The sequence below is a fragment of the Mustelus asterias genome, chromosome 6 (assembly GCF_964213995.1).
Source record: "Mustelus asterias chromosome 6, sMusAst1.hap1.1, whole genome shotgun sequence".
Lineage (NCBI taxonomy): Eukaryota > Metazoa > Chordata > Chondrichthyes > Carcharhiniformes > Triakidae > Mustelus > Mustelus asterias.
This window is the reverse complement of record NC_135806.1, coordinates 114,995,565-115,013,488: the sequence shown is the minus strand read 5'-3', so window position 1 is coordinate 115,013,488 and position 17,924 is coordinate 114,995,565. Positions and strand designations below refer to the sequence as shown.

Below are 17,924 nucleotides of genomic sequence, written 5' to 3'. Positions count from 1 at the left end.
CTGCTCTCTGAAATGGCCTAGCAATCCTTGCACCCAGTTCAAAGACAAATGCTGACCTTGCTAGCAATGCCCACATCCCGCAGACACCTGTCAGAGCAAGGGGTGCAATTATTTGCAGAAGCAGAATTCTGTGGAACTCAGGGGTTCTGACGAAGAGTCATACTAGTCTCGAGATATTAACTCTGTTCCTCTCTCCACAAGTGCTTGGCCTGCTGAGTTTGTCCAGCACTTTCCTGTTCTTATTTCAGATCTCTGGCACCAGCAGCATTTTGCTTTTGTATTAGCGCAGAGTTCTCTGGATCCTGGCAATGTTGGGCCTGATTCTCTGATCTCACCCGCAGCTGGGATTCTCCAGTCCCGCTGCAGTGAACAGAGAGTTGGCTGAGCGCCAAATTTTCCGTTCTCGCTGGCAGTGGCGGCAGGGCGTGAACGGCCGGAAGTTAAAGTTGAAAATTTGGGAAAGGCTCAGGAGGTCAGGCAGCATCTTTAGGGAGAAACAAGAGTTGTTTTGGGTCAACGACCTTCCAAAACTCAATGATGAACATACACTGAGCTGAAAGTTAAGTCAGGTTCCTGTCTCCGTTGATGCTGCCTGACCTGTTGAGAGTTTTCCAGCATTTGCTATGCACTCACTTCCCTTATCTCAGCTGCCAAGCAAGGAAACAATTACAATAAAAGGCAGCAGTGTCAACTGTCTAAAATTGTGCTTTTTGTCTTATCCCTATCTATAGCTTGAATTCACCTAAGTTACAACAAATTTGAGAGTTTTCCTCTGAAACTAGGTTGAAAACTCACAAAATATTCAGTGGGATAAATAAAATAAAATGATATAAGATTTGAAGATTTACACAGCTAATCCCTTCTGGCCTCCAACCCAATTTACACCTGTTGGCGCGGATCTCATATGAGTCACATGCAGTGCCTGAATTAAAATGGCTGACAGAGGTAAACACGACACAGGCAAGAACTGACATTCCAGAAAATGTCCAGCTGGTAGAAACATTTTATCAAGCAATCATTCGGTGTTATTCATTATCATAGAGTCATAGAGGTTTACAGCATGGAAACAGGCCCTTTAGCCCATCTTGTCTATGCCGCCCTTTTTTTAAAACCCCTAAGCTAGTCCCAATTGCCCACGTTTGGCCCCTATCCCTCTATATCTCTTTACCCATGTCACTGTCTGCACGCTTTTTAAAAGACAAAATTGTACCCTCCTCTACTACTACCTCTGGCAGCTCGTTCCAGACGCTCACCACCCTCTGTGTGAAAAAATCGCCCCTCTGGACACTTTTGTATCTCTCCCCTCTCACCTTAAACCTATGCCCTCTAGTTTTAGACTCCCCTACCTTTGGGAAAAGATATTGACTATCTAGCTGATCTATACCCCTCATTATTTTATAGATCTCTATAAGAAGGTCTATAAGAAGGTTTTTGTTATCATTTAACATCATTTTGGTTGGTTGTTTTACAGACCTGAATGATGGGACAGTAATGTTATAGAGTTTAGTTCCTGTGGGAGAGTTCTTTCTTTCAGCTTTTTAAAAAAGCTATTGATGGACCAAATATTTTATTCATATTCATTTCTGATTTGCAGATTATATAACTGTAAAATGTAACATATTCACTCGACCAAGAATGCTGCATTATCTAAAAAAAAGGTCATGAGGATAGCCCCAGCAATTCCACGCCAGTCAGTTTAACATCAGGGAAAGCTTCTAGAAACAATTATTCAGGATAGAATTAGTAGTCACGTAGAAAAATGTAGGTTGATTAGGAAGAGCCAGCATGTCATTGCAGTGTTAATGTAAGCTTGCTTGTGACACTAATGAATAAACTTTGAACTTAAAAAAAAACTTTAATTAATTTGCTGGAGTTTTTTGAGGAGGTAACAGAAAGGGTCAATGAGGGTAATGTTGATGTGGTGTACATGGACTTTCAGGAGGCATTCGATACAATACCACATAATAGACTTGTGAGACAAGATATAGCTCATGGAATAAAAGGTACAGTAACAATGTGGATAGACGATTAACTGAATAATAGGAAGCTGAGAGTAATGATCTGTGGATACTTTTAAGGCTGGAGGAAGATTGTAGTGGTGTTCCCCAGGGGTCAGTATTGGGACCCTTGCTTTTCCTGATATAATATATATATATAGATGATCTAAATCTTGGTGTGCAGGGAACAATTTCAAAGTTTGTAGATGGCACAAAAGTTGCAAGTATTGTGAACTGTGAAGAGGACAGTGTAGAATTTCAAAGGCACATAGGCAAGTTGGTTGAGTGGGTAGATAGGCGGCAGATGCAGTTCACTGTGGAGAAGTGTGAAGTGATGCATTTTGGTAGGAAGAACATGGAGTGAGAATATAAAATAAGGGGTAAAATTCTTAAAGTTGTGCAGGAACAGAAGGACCTGGGTGTTTTTGTGCACAGATCATTGAAGGTGGCTGGACAGGTGGTGAGAGCAGTTAATAAAGCATATATTATTCTGGGCTTTATTAATAGAGGCATAGAGTACAAGAGCAAGGAGATTATGCTGAACTTATACAAGACACTAGTTAGATCTCAGCTGGACTTTCGTGTACAGTTCTGGGCAGCACACTATAGGAAGGATGTGATAAAAGTAAAATACTGCGGGTGCTGAATCTGAAGCAAAAACAGAAAAAGCTGCAAAATCTCAGCAGGTCTGACAACATCTGTGGGGAGAGAATTTAATTAAGGTATATATTATGCAGTTATATTTATTTGTTGTTAGCTGCTACTCCTGTCTGTTCCATTCTCAACCACTTGCCTCTGATCTGCCTTATGCTTCTATTCCCACTTAGTATGGAATTAAGTCAGCCTCTCTAGCTGTTTGCAACATGTACATTCATAAACAAATGTCTTCCACTCTGTTCTCACTTGTGCACGAAGGAAAAAGATTCAGGAAATAACACTAGGAGCTCAAAGTTGTTCAGTCACCCTTACTCCCTTCAAGTCTTCTACTGTCACTGTAGATTTCAGGGAAGATGGAAGGTGATTGTAAATTAAGATCCACTCCAAATACAAGTCTCCCTATTCGTGCAGGTGGATGATTAACACTTAGCTCAGCATAACTTTCGGGCAGGATTATGTGTTCCTTCTGACAAGATCATTTATATATCCAGTGTAGACGCAAAAATGATAATGTCAGTAATGTAAGTTTGCTGAGTTTCCATTAATTAGTTTCGTAGAAAGACAATGAAAACCCAGCAAACATGCTATAATAGTTTATAATTTCCTTTCGCACTCATTTGAGAGGTTTTGCACATGTTTTCAAACATGACATGTCTAGCTAGAAGACTAAGGTTTGGCTCAAATTGTTCAGTGTGGAGGATGATGTCAGTGCGTGTTATATTTAAAATGAAAGTCCTCACCTTTACTTTTACCACCGCTGTATCTATTGCCATCACATCATGATCTTGATGTTCTCCAAAGAGCTTATCAATTGCAGAAATTGGGAGCCCACAGGTAACGCAAAAGGTATCTGGAGGTTTCGGTGGTTTCGGCGAGATTAGCACATCTACATCTTCTCTTGCCTCAACGTGCGTGCCTTCCGTTTTATCTTCAGCAAGTTCCTGCAATTCTTTATCCTCAACATCCAGACCCCCATCACAGATTTCAAATGCGTCACCATCATCTATACTCTTCACATCCGCTAACAAATCCCTGGATTCTTCAATAGCTTTCCCAAATAAATTCTCCGGGCTTTCGTAAAGATCTGCTTCATCGGCCTGACTGGGGACAATTTCCTGTGCGTAATGCTGCTGTGGACTGTCTGTTGGCTCACTGACTTTTCTCTGAGTTTGGGAATCTTGCTCAGTTTCTGTCTTATACTCTGTTTGAAAATTATCAGGAATATGCATTGAATCTCGCTCATACATCATTATGTCATTAAGTGTTCCCTGCGTTACTACTTCCAAAGGTTTACATTCACTTTGTAGGTCTTGCACAATGTCCTCAGTGAGGCAATATCCTTCCTGCGTTTCTTTAGCATGACCCAGAACAGCTTTGTAATTATCAGGACCTGATACAGTCATGTCATTCATTATTTGAGGACTGGCTTCACCTATTGTCTTCTCTTGACTTTGATTTGCAAGATTGATCTCTTCCTTGGCCACACATTCAGTACTTGGTGGATACGTCATTTCAACATCTAACGTTTCCAGCTTATCATTGGTTCCGGGACTCTCCGCTAATTCTAAATGTAATTGTTGGTCAACATAATCCGGGATTCCTTCCCTACTCGCTTCCTCCTCCATTTTCACAGTGTGATCTACTTCCTCATGTTCTTCAATTACAATCTGCGGGACTACCTCTTCAATCTCTACAATAGGCTCAATGTTACTTATGTGATCATGCAGCTTATTTTCAGCCTTTATTGACTCTCCAGATCCTTCATGTTTTGTTTCTTGTCCTAATTCAGCAGGAGGGTATCCAATCTCAGGCCTACATTCAAGTTCTTCCTGTTCAGCAGATTGCTCCTGTTCTAATATGTCAGCCTTAATCTGACCAATGGATTTTTTCTCATTCAATACGTCTTCCTCGGTATCTTGCATTTTCACTGAGGCCAAGGTAATGTTCACTGCTTCTAGTCCTGCCTCACTTGGGGGGTTTCCATATTGTCCAAAGGAGTCACCTATATTGGCAAGCTGTCCAGTGTCCAAGTGATTTTCAACATTAGAGGCAGGCTTCTCTACATCTTCTACATGCAGCGATTCATCAAAAGATGCCACATGTCTGCTCAGCATTTCTTCACTCACCAACTCGTTAATGTGCTCTTCCATTAGCTCAATCGCCTTACTTGGTTCTTCTGATACTTCCTCGTGTTTTACAGAGGGAATCTCTGACAAAATGCCACTGCCCTCATCAGTATTCTCACCGGTCTCAGATTTTTCTTTGTGGTCTTTTTGTGCTTCTGAAACTTTTCCAGAATCGACCCTTTGTGTCAGAATTTTAGCCCTGTTCATGAATAACTCAGGAAACTGGCCTTCACTTTCTGAAAACAATACAGTCCTTTCTGCACCAACCGCATCACTTTGTGATTCTGCTTCCAGCTTGTAAGATAATTCCTTTGGTGCTGATTCTCTTGAAGACTCAAGAACATCATCCCTCAGAACATATTTTTCAAAGTATAATCCATTTCCATCGTCTGTATCAGATGATTGACAAGGGAATGAAAGTTCAGGATTACTGCTGTCTTCATCTGACAGTTCACTGTTTTGTTCTTTCCGTCCCTTAGCTTCCTCGTAAAGGTCTTTATAATAAAACGCTAATGCAGGTGGTTCCTCCAAAAGTGCAAGATCGATCAATTTGGTTGATATCGGAAAATTATAGCAACGTGACAGGACTCCTTCATCCGTGCTAAATAACAATGAACCCGCCTCTTTTTGGTTTAGTACATCCGTAACATTTTTATTAATATCCTCTTGCTTTCCATCATTGCATGTTTCAGAGACGGGCGCTAGTACAGAATATCCTGCTGCACCATCAAGGGATCCAGGATTTCCTGATACCTCAAACTCATCAAAATTAAAAACTTCTGTATCTTCGGAAAATGGCATACTTTCCAGCTTTGACTCCGTCGGGTTGTCCGCCTCAGGAATCGGCACTTCCTGAGATTTTGGTTCAACTGTTTCCAGATCAGCGGGGACTTGTTCATCCACCAAAGTGTATTTCTCAAAATAATCCTCATCCCCACGTCCACCTTTACTTGCAGGAACTGCAGAGGATTGTTCAGTGGAACTGGGATTAGATCTTGCAACAACAGAAGGATTAGATGTCTCAGTTGTAGGAGGATTGGATCCGGCCACATAGGAGGGATTGGATCCGGCTGCATGGGAGTGATTGGATCCGGATGGATGGGAGGGATTGGGTCCGGCTGGATGGAAGGGATTGGATCCAGCTGCGTGGGAGGGATTGGGTTCAGCTGCAATAGAGGGATTGGATGCAATTATGCAAGAAGGATTGGAATGTACCACAGAGGAAGGCTGTGACTTGTCCACAATGAAAGGATTAGGGATCCATGAATTGGAAGGATTTGCACTTTGTTCCAGCTCACTGTGTTTAGATGTTTGCTGTTCATCATCCTCTCCAGTAAAATTATTCTCAGGATATCTTCTTTTCATTATAGGACTCGTTTGCAAATAGATCAAGTTGTCCTGCATTTTGCTACAGGCCTCTTGGTCCACAGAGCAAACTTGTGCCGGAGCAACAATGTTTAATATCTCAGAGCCTTCCGCCACAATGTTGAAAATAGCTCTCTGGTTTTCTGTCTCTTCTTTTTGGCTTCGTTCATCGACTGTCTTTGGCAGCTCCACCACCTGTGATTGAGAGGCATCCTCAGGAGCTCGACACGTTGCGCTGAGTAAGGAACCATTCAGCTCTACATCTCTCTCTCCTGAAGGTTCGGGATTTGTCCGCGGGCACAACGGGTTTTCCCTAATTGTGGCTTCTTGCTTTTCTGGCCAATAAGGTAATGTCATATCAGCAGACGTTCTACCAGCTGAAGCGCAAGACAAATTTTTCAAACCTGCATCCACACTTTCCGTGCCTTTGTCTCCGATTGTTGAAATGGAATTATCTGTTTCTTTACAAGTTACTACTGATGATAGACTTCCCAGGGGGTTGCTGAGCTCTGAACTGCTAGTTACAAAGGTATTTGGATGGTTGCCATCTGAATAAGATTGATCCTCTTTTACAAATATTTTACCAGATGGACTTTCATTTAAGGAAGAATTATCCATTAATGGACCAGGTATTGGATCCATGTCAAGTGCTAAACTTTTAAAGTCTAAAATAAATGTTTCATGAGATGGGGACCGATGGATATCTGAGCCAGCAACCACAGTCTTTTTCAAGCCATCTGTGCCTGTGTGAGTTGCTCCATTTGTTGTTATGTCCTTGTCTGCCGAAATAAAGTCATCTGTGTCTCTCCAAGGCCCTTGTGAAACTATGGCAGGCTCTGAAATGATTGTTTCAGACAGCCGTGAGTCTTCTTGGTTTTCGGGTAAAGTTGAACTAATTCTTGCCTCTGAGAAATGCTTCAAAGCAGCTTCTGACTCTCCCTTTTTCCTCAGTAGTACCGAAGAGGTACTTATTTGTTGTTCAGGTGGCGTTGAAAGCAAATTGTTTAAACTGTGATTTTTCACAATTGGGTGTTGCTTATTCAATTCAGCTGGGTTCTTATTAAGTTTCCGTTGACAATGCACTGGGGTATGTTGTTGCACACTCTCTGGGACAGAGGAAAATACTTCACACACTTCATTCACATTCCTGTTGGATTTTCCTACTATTTTCGATACCGTTGGGCTGTGCTCAATGGGTAACTGAGGATCTGTCTTGGTTTTGTTAGAATCCTGCACCGGCTTTGCCACTCTCTCTGGTACAGGATTGAATATCACAGTCGGTTCACTTTTTGCAGGTTGTGCTCTCAAAACACACGTATTATTTCTAGATTTCCTCAGGGCATCTTTGAATTCTCCTACCTTAAGGTCGGTTACCTCAATATGGCGCTTTTCAGTTTTACTACCTTGACGTCCATTTGGACATGGAGACTGAGGCAATTCGTCCATTATGAATATTACTTTTCCAGGCGGAGCGCTTGTTGGGTTACCATCCACGCTGTAAACGTCAGAGGCTGTGCTTTCGGATGCCCATGGTGTGGAGCTACGGCTGCTTGACACGGTCTCCCATATAATTCCACTGTCCTCACTTTGGACTGTTAGCATGGAGAAGGACGAACTTGACATAATGTAATTCACCTTGGGTTTCACTGACTGGTCTTTAATGATGTCCTTTAAGCTGTCAGGAAAGAAACAAAGTTTTTAAACTCAAGTTGTAGTGCACGTTTCCAAACAGATAAATACATTAAAATATGAACTTATTCATATCCAACATCATCCACATGTCCAAAGGTAGGGCGTGTTAAAAAAGATTATAAATATCTGAGTAAAAATGTCAGTTGTGGCTGCTGTGAATAGCACTCTCGCCTCAAGGTTCTGGCATCAGGTCCCATTTCAGGGCATGAGCACAAAAGGAAAATGGGGCTAACGCTCCAGTGCAGTACTGAGGGGGTGCTGTACTGTCAGAGGCACGGTCTTTCAGATGAGGCATTAAACTGAAGCCCCATCTGCCTCCTTGAGTGGATGTTAAAGATTCCCATGACACTGTTTAGATTAGGGGGATTATCCCAGGTGTCCTGGTCAATGTTTGTCCTTCAACCAACATCCCAAACAACAGATTTTCTGGTCATATTGTCCATTACCATGTTGCTGTGCACCAAGATGGCTGCCCCACTGCCTAAACTACAACAGTGAATACACCTCAAAAACAAAGTACTTCATTGGCTGATGGAGCACTTGGAGATCTCTGGTGGTTGTGAAAAACACTATAAATGCAAGCTTTTCTTTTTAATACACTTGCTTGTATAATGTGAATTGTTATGAATTTGTCACTTGAACAGACAATAAACCTTTTTTGAAAAAAGATACAATTAATAGTGTTCAGAATTTTCACAGTAACTTCATTGCAGTGTTAATGTAAACCCTTAGTGACACTAATAAATAAATTTTAAACTTCAGAATTATTTTAGTGTAGGAGGTAACATTTATGTGAGGTTAGCATGGACATCTGCTGTGTGATGGACACTAATCATTTTGGAAAAACTCCAGCTAATTGGATACCATGTGCTGACCTTGCTCAAACATGATGGGATATTAACCCGCACCTCACCACCCATGTTTAAAGGGAGCACGCAGTAGGGTGGCTTGATGGCACAGTGGATAACACTGCTGCCTCACTGCACCAGGGACCTGGGTTCGATTTCTGGCTTGGGTCACGGTCTGTGTGGAGTTTGCACGTTCTCCCCGTGTCTGCGTGGGTTTCCTCCGGGTGCTCTGGTTTCCTCCCACGGTCCAAAGATGTGCGGGTTAGGTGCATTGGCCATGCTAAATTGATCCTTAGTGTCAGGGGGACTAGCTAGGGTAAATGCATGGAGTTATGGGGATACGCCCTGGGTGGGATTATAGTCGGTGCAGACATCATGGGCCGAATGGCCTCCTGCTGCACTATAGGGATTCTATGGATTTTATGATTTACAGGTTAGTTGCTGGGTCGCTCCTCTTAGACTTCTAGATATATTCTGCAGTGTTCTGTCACACTGAATTCAGACTTGACGGACAGGGAGGTTTGACTGCTTTTTGCAATGCTATTGTTTGTCTCACTGATTGTCTACATGTGTGGACTGGTAAGTTTGACCTCTGGGTATGGAGCTTTGTTGGCAACACCAAGTTATCCACCACATTGGGAATAAGCCACCAGAAGAGGGAGTAGGAGGAGGGAAAGAGCTCTCAACCGGAGACCGATTCCACAGAGGGTTCAAGAAACAATTCTCCTCATGCAACTTCACTGATGAGAAATATACGATTTGCCTTCCCTTCACCAAGGAGGTTGTTAGCGAGCTACGTCAGCTGCTACAGCCACAAGGGCAGACTGAAGCCAGGCTTACACAGCGCTCCCTGCAGCTGTCAACATTATCATCTTACTCAATACACCACAGACAACTTCCATACCGCAACAGTTGACATCAGCACCATTTCACAGTATGCAACTGTATCAAGGCCGTTCTCTACTTGCATCTCCTTCCTTAATGATAGAGAAAAACTGGATGAGAGACCACAAAGTTTTCCTCACATGGCAGGTGTCTCCATAGCGCCACATGCCATTCACCTCACTCACGTTTACTTGCATGCTCCACATCAGCAGCCTGGAAATCCATTCCATTAACGTCCACCTGAAATGTCACCACAGCTGTACATCATGCAGGACAGTGCCTGATGTGTCAACTCTTCCATTCTGTGCTAGTCATTGGCTCACGCTTTCATTCCAATTAAGCCTCCAAGGTAAATGCTGCCTGTTGGGGACATGGGTTATCCCATAGAATCATAGAAAAGTTACAGCACAGAAGGAGACCATTCAGCCCAACTTGTCCATGTCAGTCTGAGGACACTCAGGTGCCCTTTCTAATCCCACCCTTCTGCACCCGGCCCATAGCCCTGTAGCTTACAACACTTAAGGTGCAGACCCAGGTCTTTTTAAAAGAGTTTAGGGTCTCTGCCTCCACCGCCAACTCGGACACTGATATCCAGACACCCATCATCCTCTGCATGAATAAAAGCAAATTACTGCGGACACTGGAATCTGAAACCAAAAGGAAAAATGCTGGAAAATCTCAGCAGATCTGGCAGCATCTGTAAGGAGAAAAATGAGCTGACGTTTTGAGTCCAGTTGACCCTTTGTCAAAGCTAAAAGGCAGGAAAATGGGAGATATTTATACTGTAGGGTGAGGGAATGAAAGATGAGTCATAGCCACAAAAATAAGGGGAAAGGCCCCTCTTCATGAGGAAATTCTTCCTTATGTCTCCTCTACACCTGCTGCCACTTATCTTGAACCTATGTTCCCTGGTCCTAGAATTCTCCACCAAGGGACACAATTCGATCCTCTCCATTCTATCTCTTCATAATTTTGTACATTTCTATCAAGTCACCCCTCCTGACATGGTTCCTGATTCCAGTTAGGAAGTCATATGCAACTGCACAGGAGGCCTACGATGAGAGCCAAGATTCCACTGTTCCGCAGTTCTGGTCGCCAAACTATAGGAAGGATGTGATTGCACTAGAAAGGGTGCAGAGGAGATTCACCAGCATGTTGCCTGGGCTGGAGCGTTTCAGCTATGAAGAGAGGCTGGGGTTGTTTTCCTTAGAGCAGAGAAGGGATGGCACGGTGGCACAGTGGTTAGCACTGCTGCCTCACAGCGCTGGGGACCCGGGTTCAGTGATGGCCTTGGGTTTCTTTATTTTATTAGTGTCACAAGTAGGCTTACACTGCGATGAAGTTACTGCAAAATTCCCCGAGTTGCCACACTCCGGATCCTGTTCGGATACAGTGAGGGAGAATTTAGCATGGCCAATGCACCTAACCAGGGTGACTGTGTCGAATTTGCACTTTCCACACAGTCACCCTGGTTAGGTGCATTGGCCATGCTGAATTGCCCCTCAGTGCCCAAAGGTGTGTAGGTTAGGTGGATTAGCCATGGGAAATATGCAAGGTTACGGGGATAGGGCAGAGGGGAGGGCCTGAGTTAGATGCTCTTTGGAGAGTCAGTGCAGACTCGATGGGCCAAATGGCCTTCTACTGCACTGTAGGGATTCTGTGGTTCTATGCTAAGGCTGAGGGAGGACCTAATTGAGGTGTACAAAATTATGAAGGACACGGATAGGGTAGTTAGAATCTTTTCCCCTTAGTAGAGGGGTCAATAACAAGGGGCCATAGATTTAAGGAGATTGGACGGAATTTGAAGAAAGACCTTTTCATCCAGAGGGTGGCGGGAATCCTAAATTCACGACCTGAAAGGGTGGTAAAACCTTCTCAACATTTAAGAAGTTTTTAGATGAGCACTTGAAATGCCATAGCATAGAAGGCTACGGACCAAGCGCTGGAAAATGGGATTAGAATCGATAGGTGTTTGATGGCCAGCACTGGCACAATGGGCCAAAGGGCCTCCTAGTGTGCTATATGACCCTATGATTATGGCTCTTTACTTGCCTGGATCAGGGCAGCTCCAATAACACTGAAGAAGCTTGAAATCATCCAAGACAAAACAGCCCATTTGATTGCCACCTCATCCAGCATCTCATTGGCAGCAATGTGTACTATCGACCAGGTGGAATGCAACAACTTGCTCCTCCAACAGCACCTTTCAAACCTGCGACCTCTGCCATTGAGAAGGGGGAAGGTCAGCAGATGCATAAGAACACCTCTATATTGCAAGTTCCATTCCAAGTCACAAACCATTAGACTTGGAACTATATTGCCCTGCCATTGTAGTCACTGGTTCAAAACCCAGGAACTCTCTCCCTAAGAGCACCTACACCACTGGACTGCAATCATTCAAGAAGGAGCTTACCGTCACATTCTTAAGGGCAGTTAGGGATGGGGAGGAATTGCTGGTGTTGCCCTTGACCCTCACAACCCATGAGCAAATAAAACAAAATCCCCATTCTGCATTCACCAAGAGCTACACATAAACCTCCATCGGCTTCCTTCACTCCGCGCTTACGGGTCTCTCCCTCACTTCAATACAAATATACATTCTAAGGGCTACTCGTCGGCACAGTGGTTAGCACTGTTGCCTCACTTTGTCAGGGACCCAGGTTCAATTCCAGCTTTGGGTCACTGTCTGTGTGGAGCTTGCACGTTCTCCTCGTGTCTGCGTGGGTTTCCTCCAGATGCTCCAGTTTCCTCCCACAGCCCAAAGATGTGCAGGTTAGGTGGATTGTCCATGCTAAATTGTCCCTCAGTGTCCAAAAGATACGTAAGTTAGATGGATTAGCCATGGTAAATGTGTGGGGTTATGGGGATAAAGTGCAGGAAAGGGCCTGGGTAAGGTACTCTGTCAAAGACAGTTGGGTAGGGTAAGATCTCCACATAAAGACAGTTGGTGCAGGCTCAATGGGCCAAATGGCCTTCTTCTGCACTATCGGGATGCTATGATTCTATGAATAACTAATCCAAATTACAAACCAAATTTATCAAATAAATAGTCTCAGCCTTTACAGGGAATAGGGCTCCACCACTTCAGTTGGCTATATCTCATGTTGCTTTGCCCGTGATCAGTGTTTGCTCTAGGTGCTTGGCCACATGGTTCTGTGCAGCAACCTGAACATTTGTGCACAACCCACATAACAGTTGCCCTCTCTGAGTTACCAGCTGCAGAATACATTTCAGAGGGGCCACTCAGTTAAATGAGTCGGCAGCTCACTTCAAAACAAATGACAGGATACGTTGACTATGATCTCCATAAAGGTGCAGATTTCTTCTTAAGGTGATTGGCAAAAGAACCAGAAGTGAGATAAGGAAAAAAATAATTTATGCAGCAAGTTATCATGATCAGGAATGCATTGCCCGAAAGGCTGGTAGAAGCTGATTCAAGAGTAATTTTCAAAGGTTAAATGAGTAAATACTTAAATGAGTAAAATTTGCATGGTAATGGTAAAAGAGAATGGACTAATTGGATAGCTCTTTCACCATGGGTGGCACGGTGGCACAGTGGTTAGCACTGCTGCCTCACAGCGCCAGGGACCCGAGTTCGATTCTCGGCTTGGCTCACTGTCTGTGTGGAGTTTTCACATTCTCCCCGTGTCTGCATTGGTTTCCTCCGGGTGCTCCGGTTTCCTCCCACAGTCCAAAGATGTGCGGGTTAGGTTGATTGGCTGTGCTAAATTGCCACTCAGTGTTAGGGGGACTAGCTGGGTAAAATCGTGGCGTTACGGAGATAGGGGCTGGGAGGGAATGTGGTTGGTGCAGACTTGATGGGCCAAATGGCCTCTTTCTGCGCTGTAGGGATTCTGTGATTCTATGATGCACAGGCACAATAGGCCAAATGCCCTCATTCAATGCTCTCATATTCTATCCTAATTGTCCTGCAAGGTTCTTCCCTCAAGGCTGCAGCTTGGAAGACAAGAAGGGCGCAGCGATTCCATGAAGCACACTCTGTGGATGTTCTTGGAGGACAACCTTGAGCACCTCTGGGCCTGGAAGGCACCAACCTGACCTGGGCTGCAGCAGTCTGGGATGGCAGGACACCGGCAGAGTGGCTGGCTGGGCTGGAGACATGCAGTCTTCCGGAGAGAGGGCAGCAGGTTTCTCCCTTGGGGTGATGCCTCAGTATTCCTAGTACACTTCCAGAAAATAGAATGTTGGATCGGGCTGATATTCTGGAAGCCCCTTTTAACTTAGCCAAGGTGGCAGCTGTCTGAGCTTCCATAGCAGCAGATTGTTACAATCTGACAGGATGCAATTGTTGACAGAATGGTCTTGTTGCTATAGAAACTAGACTGGAGGATCTTACATATGGAGTGGCTAAGAATGCAGAATTAGATGGCAATGACACACTTGAGACCTCAAAGAGGAAAAGGAGGCCGATGGTGATGAGGAAACATTAAGCTTAAGATGACAGTGGGGCAAAAATTAGCTTTCTCAGCATGAGAAGAGAGAGAAACGTTAGCAAAGCGCAGGTCTGAGAAACAACTGAGATTTGCAGCTTGAGAAAGGGTTTAATTGAATCCTTACAGTGCAGAAGAGGCCATTCGGCCCATTGAGTCTGCACCAGACCCTCTACCCTGCTCTATCTCCGTAAACCCACACATCTTGGGATACTAAGGGGAATTTTAGCACCCTAACCCGCACACCTTTGGACTGTGGGAGTAAACTGGAGCACCCGGAGGAAACCCAGGCAGACACGAGGAGAATGTGTGCAAACTCAACACAGACAGTCACCCAAGGCCGGAATTGAACTCAGGTCCCTGGTGCCACCGTGCTGCCGTGGATTGTTTAATGGGAAAGGAGATAGTGCCAGACGGGGTGGGTGGGCAGACGGGTTGCGAGGGGTCAAGGGGGATGGTAAAGGAAATGAGGAAGTAAGTGTCCAGGGCAGCAGCCAAGACACTCACGTGGGGAGGCACGGAGTATGTTTGATTTACGTAAACAAATCATGAGCTAAACGTCCTTTAAATAGAAATTGGAGAATGATAGCTGGAGTTGGAATTTTAGTACAGTCAGAATGGAGTAGTCACGTATGTCATATAATTCTGAGCAGATAAATATCCATTGCCAGTATGTGAACATAATATACCTAATTTCATAGGTTTATTAACAGAAGGAACTTTCAATTTTGTAGTACTTTTCACATCCTCAGGCTGTCACTAAGTGCTTCACAGCCAGTGGAATGCAAGGCATTGCTGTAATGTCTTTAAAAACAGCTGCAAATCTGTGCACAGCAAGATCCCACAAACAGAAAAGATGTCGTTATTTTTAGCGGCGTTGACTGCAAACAAAAGTCTGGCTAGAGCATTGGGATAACTCCCTATTCTTCAAATAGGGGTCTTTTAACTCTACTTGCGAGGGAAGACTTGGTTTAGCATCTTATTCGACGATACTGCACTGAAATATTAGCCTGGGGGGTATTTTATGGGGGGGGGGGGGGGGGGGGGGGGGGGGGGGGCAATGCACAGCTTGTGGCATGAACAGCCACCCACCCCCCTCCCCCCGCCAAATGTGGCCCCTAGATTATATGCAGAAGAGAAGCTTGAACACAGAGCTTCTGACTCAGGAATAAGTACTATTGCCAACCTGAGACTGACACTTGCAATAATTAATATTTACAAGACTATTTAGTCAGTTCCTTGTGAAAACAAAGTACTAGAATATTCCCGAATGGAGCAGTGCAGAAATAGGCCATTCAGTCCTCTAGGTGACCACAAGTTCACTGGTCGAACTCAATTCTCGGGTTTGCATCCAATTTAAAATAAAATTTGCATTTACATAGCACCCCTCATGATCACTAGACATCCCAAAGAGCTTTCTAACTAAGTACTTTGGAACTGTCACTGTGGTAATCTCGGAAACAAAGGAGCTAATTTGTCCGCAGCAACCTCCCTCGGAACAGCAATGTGATAATGACTAGATAATCCATTTCTCTGATAAGATTGAGGGATAAATATCGGCCAGAGCACTGGGGAAAACTTCTCCACTCATCTTCAAAATAATGCCACGGGAATTTCTACACTCCTACATGGGTGAGTGTCTGGAACAAGCTGCCAGAGGTAGTAGTAGAGGTGGGTACAATTTTGTCTTTTAAAAAGCATTTAGACAGTTACGTGGGTAAGATGGGTATAGAGTCATAGAGTCATAGAGGTTTACAGCATGGAAACAGGCCCTTCGGCCCAACTTGTCCATGCCGCCCTTTTTTTAAAAGCCCCTAAACTAATCCCAATTGCCCGCATTTGGCCCATATCCCTCTATACCCATCGTACCCATGTAACTATCTAAATGCATTTTAAAAGATAAAATTGTACCCGCCTCTACTATGATCTCTAGAGGGATATGGGCCAAATGCGGGCAATTGGGATTAGTTTAGGGGTTTAAACAAAAAGGGCGGCATGGACAAGTTGGGCTGAGGGGCCTGTTTCCACGTTGTAAACCTCTATGACTCTATGACCCACCTGAGAAGGTAGACGATTTAATATCTCATCCAAAAGAAACCACCCCCTCAGTATTAGCTGAGTGTTAGCCTAAATTTTGTACTTAAGCCCTGGAGTAGGACTTGAACCCACAACCATGCGACTCAAGACACAGGAATGCTATCAACTGAACCCCAGCTAACACACAGAACCAAAACTAACATATCAAAGAACAAAGAAATTACAACACAGGAACAGGCCCTTCGGCCCTCCAAACCTGCACCGACCATGTTGCCCGACTGAACTAAAACCCCCTACCCTTCCCGGGACCATATCCCTCTATTCCCTATTCATGTATTTGTCAAGACACTCCTCAGAATTCACTATCGTATCTGCTTCCACTACCTCCCCCTGCAGTGAGTTCCAGGCATCACCACCCTCTGGGCAAAAAACTTCAAGTTTCTACAAACATGCAAGAAAGCAGACAAGATACCGAATGGACTTTAACCTGGTGTTGTTAAAACTGTTACTGTGTTTACCCCAGTCCAACGCCGGCATCTCCACATCAAAAAACTTGCCTCATACCTCTCCTTTAAACTTTGCCCCTCGCACCTTAAACCTGTGCCCCCTAGTAATTGACTCTTTCACCCTGGGAAAAAGCTTCTGACTATCCACTCTGCCCATGCTCCTCATAATCTTGTAGACTTCTATCAGGTCACCCCTCAACTTCCATCGTTCCAATGAGAAGAAACCAAGTTTCTCCAACCTCTCCTCATAGCTAATGCCCTCCCTACCAGGCAACATCCTGGTAAATCTTTTCTGTGCCCTCTTCAAAGCCTCCACATCCTTCTGGTAGTGCGGCGACCAGAATTGAACACCATATTTCAAGTGCGGCCTAACTAAGGTTCTATAAAGCTGCAACACAGCTTGCCAATAACCTTTAATATTCCCTTCTTTTATCAACTAGCTAATTAACTCTTAAAATAGCTTGTGATCTTTGCTTCAATAATGGTTTGCGATAGCATATTTCACCTCCAAACTATCCTCTGTGAAAAGAATTATAATCTCCCTTTTTATATCCTTATCTTATGTTCTCTTGAAGCCATGTGCGAGGTAAGCTGCTCGGTCACTAAACAGGAGGGCTGTGCATCGCAATAAATGAAGAACAAGGGGTGAATGGAAAAGTATGTATAAGAGATAGTGTCTGATTCCTGAGCTTCAACTTTACATAACTCTAATCTGTGCATCTTTACATATGATAGTGGAATTTACAGGAATGTTAATTTCAGATAATATAGGAGGAGCAAGGATGTATATCAAATTGTTTTGGCACTTCCAGCTAATCAGAAATATTAGAACTAGCTGAAGTGATAATGAACATGGAGCCTCTGCAACAATGGTTGTGCCTGTCATAGCTTAGAGAGAATGCACAGCAGGTGAGGAATGTATAAGTCTTGCTGAACAGTTGGGTACGGCAATGTAGAGTGAAGACAGCAGATTGATCTGCACCAGGATAAAGGCTGTTGGGTGTAACTGAATCATGAGGGCTAGATACTGTACGAAGTGTAACTCTCGACGAGGACAGGCCGAGGGTGGGATTTTCTGTGTTTCCCGCCATGTGTTTCACAGTGGCAGAGGCAGTCTGCTGGGGTCAGTGGGGTTACCCATTTTATGCACCCTCTGATGCCAGGAAACCCATGGGCGGGGGTTTGCCGTCAGTTGGACCGGAAGATCCCACCAGTGGGAACGGCAAAATTCCGGCCCAAGAATGCAAACCAAGTTCCAGGTGAAAGCTTCAATGCTCCATTGATGAATTCTATATGAGAGGTGATAACAAAGGCAAATATGGGCAATGACAGGGTCACTTTAAAAACAATTACCCAAGAA

The 17,924-nt window shown here is 44.2% G+C and overlaps 1 protein-coding gene across 1 annotated transcript in view; it reads right to left on the bottom strand.

Moving 5' to 3' along the window:
- Positions 1-17,924, bottom strand: part of LOC144495099 (cardiomyopathy-associated protein 5-like) — a 96,456-nt gene that overhangs the window by 66,458 nt on the left and 12,074 nt on the right. Inside the window, exon 2 of the mRNA XM_078214982.1 lies at positions 3,395-7,820. Within this exon, the coding sequence (XP_078071108.1) occupies positions 3,395-7,820 (4,426 nt within the window). The remainder of the gene's footprint in view (positions 1-3,394; positions 7,821-17,924) is intronic.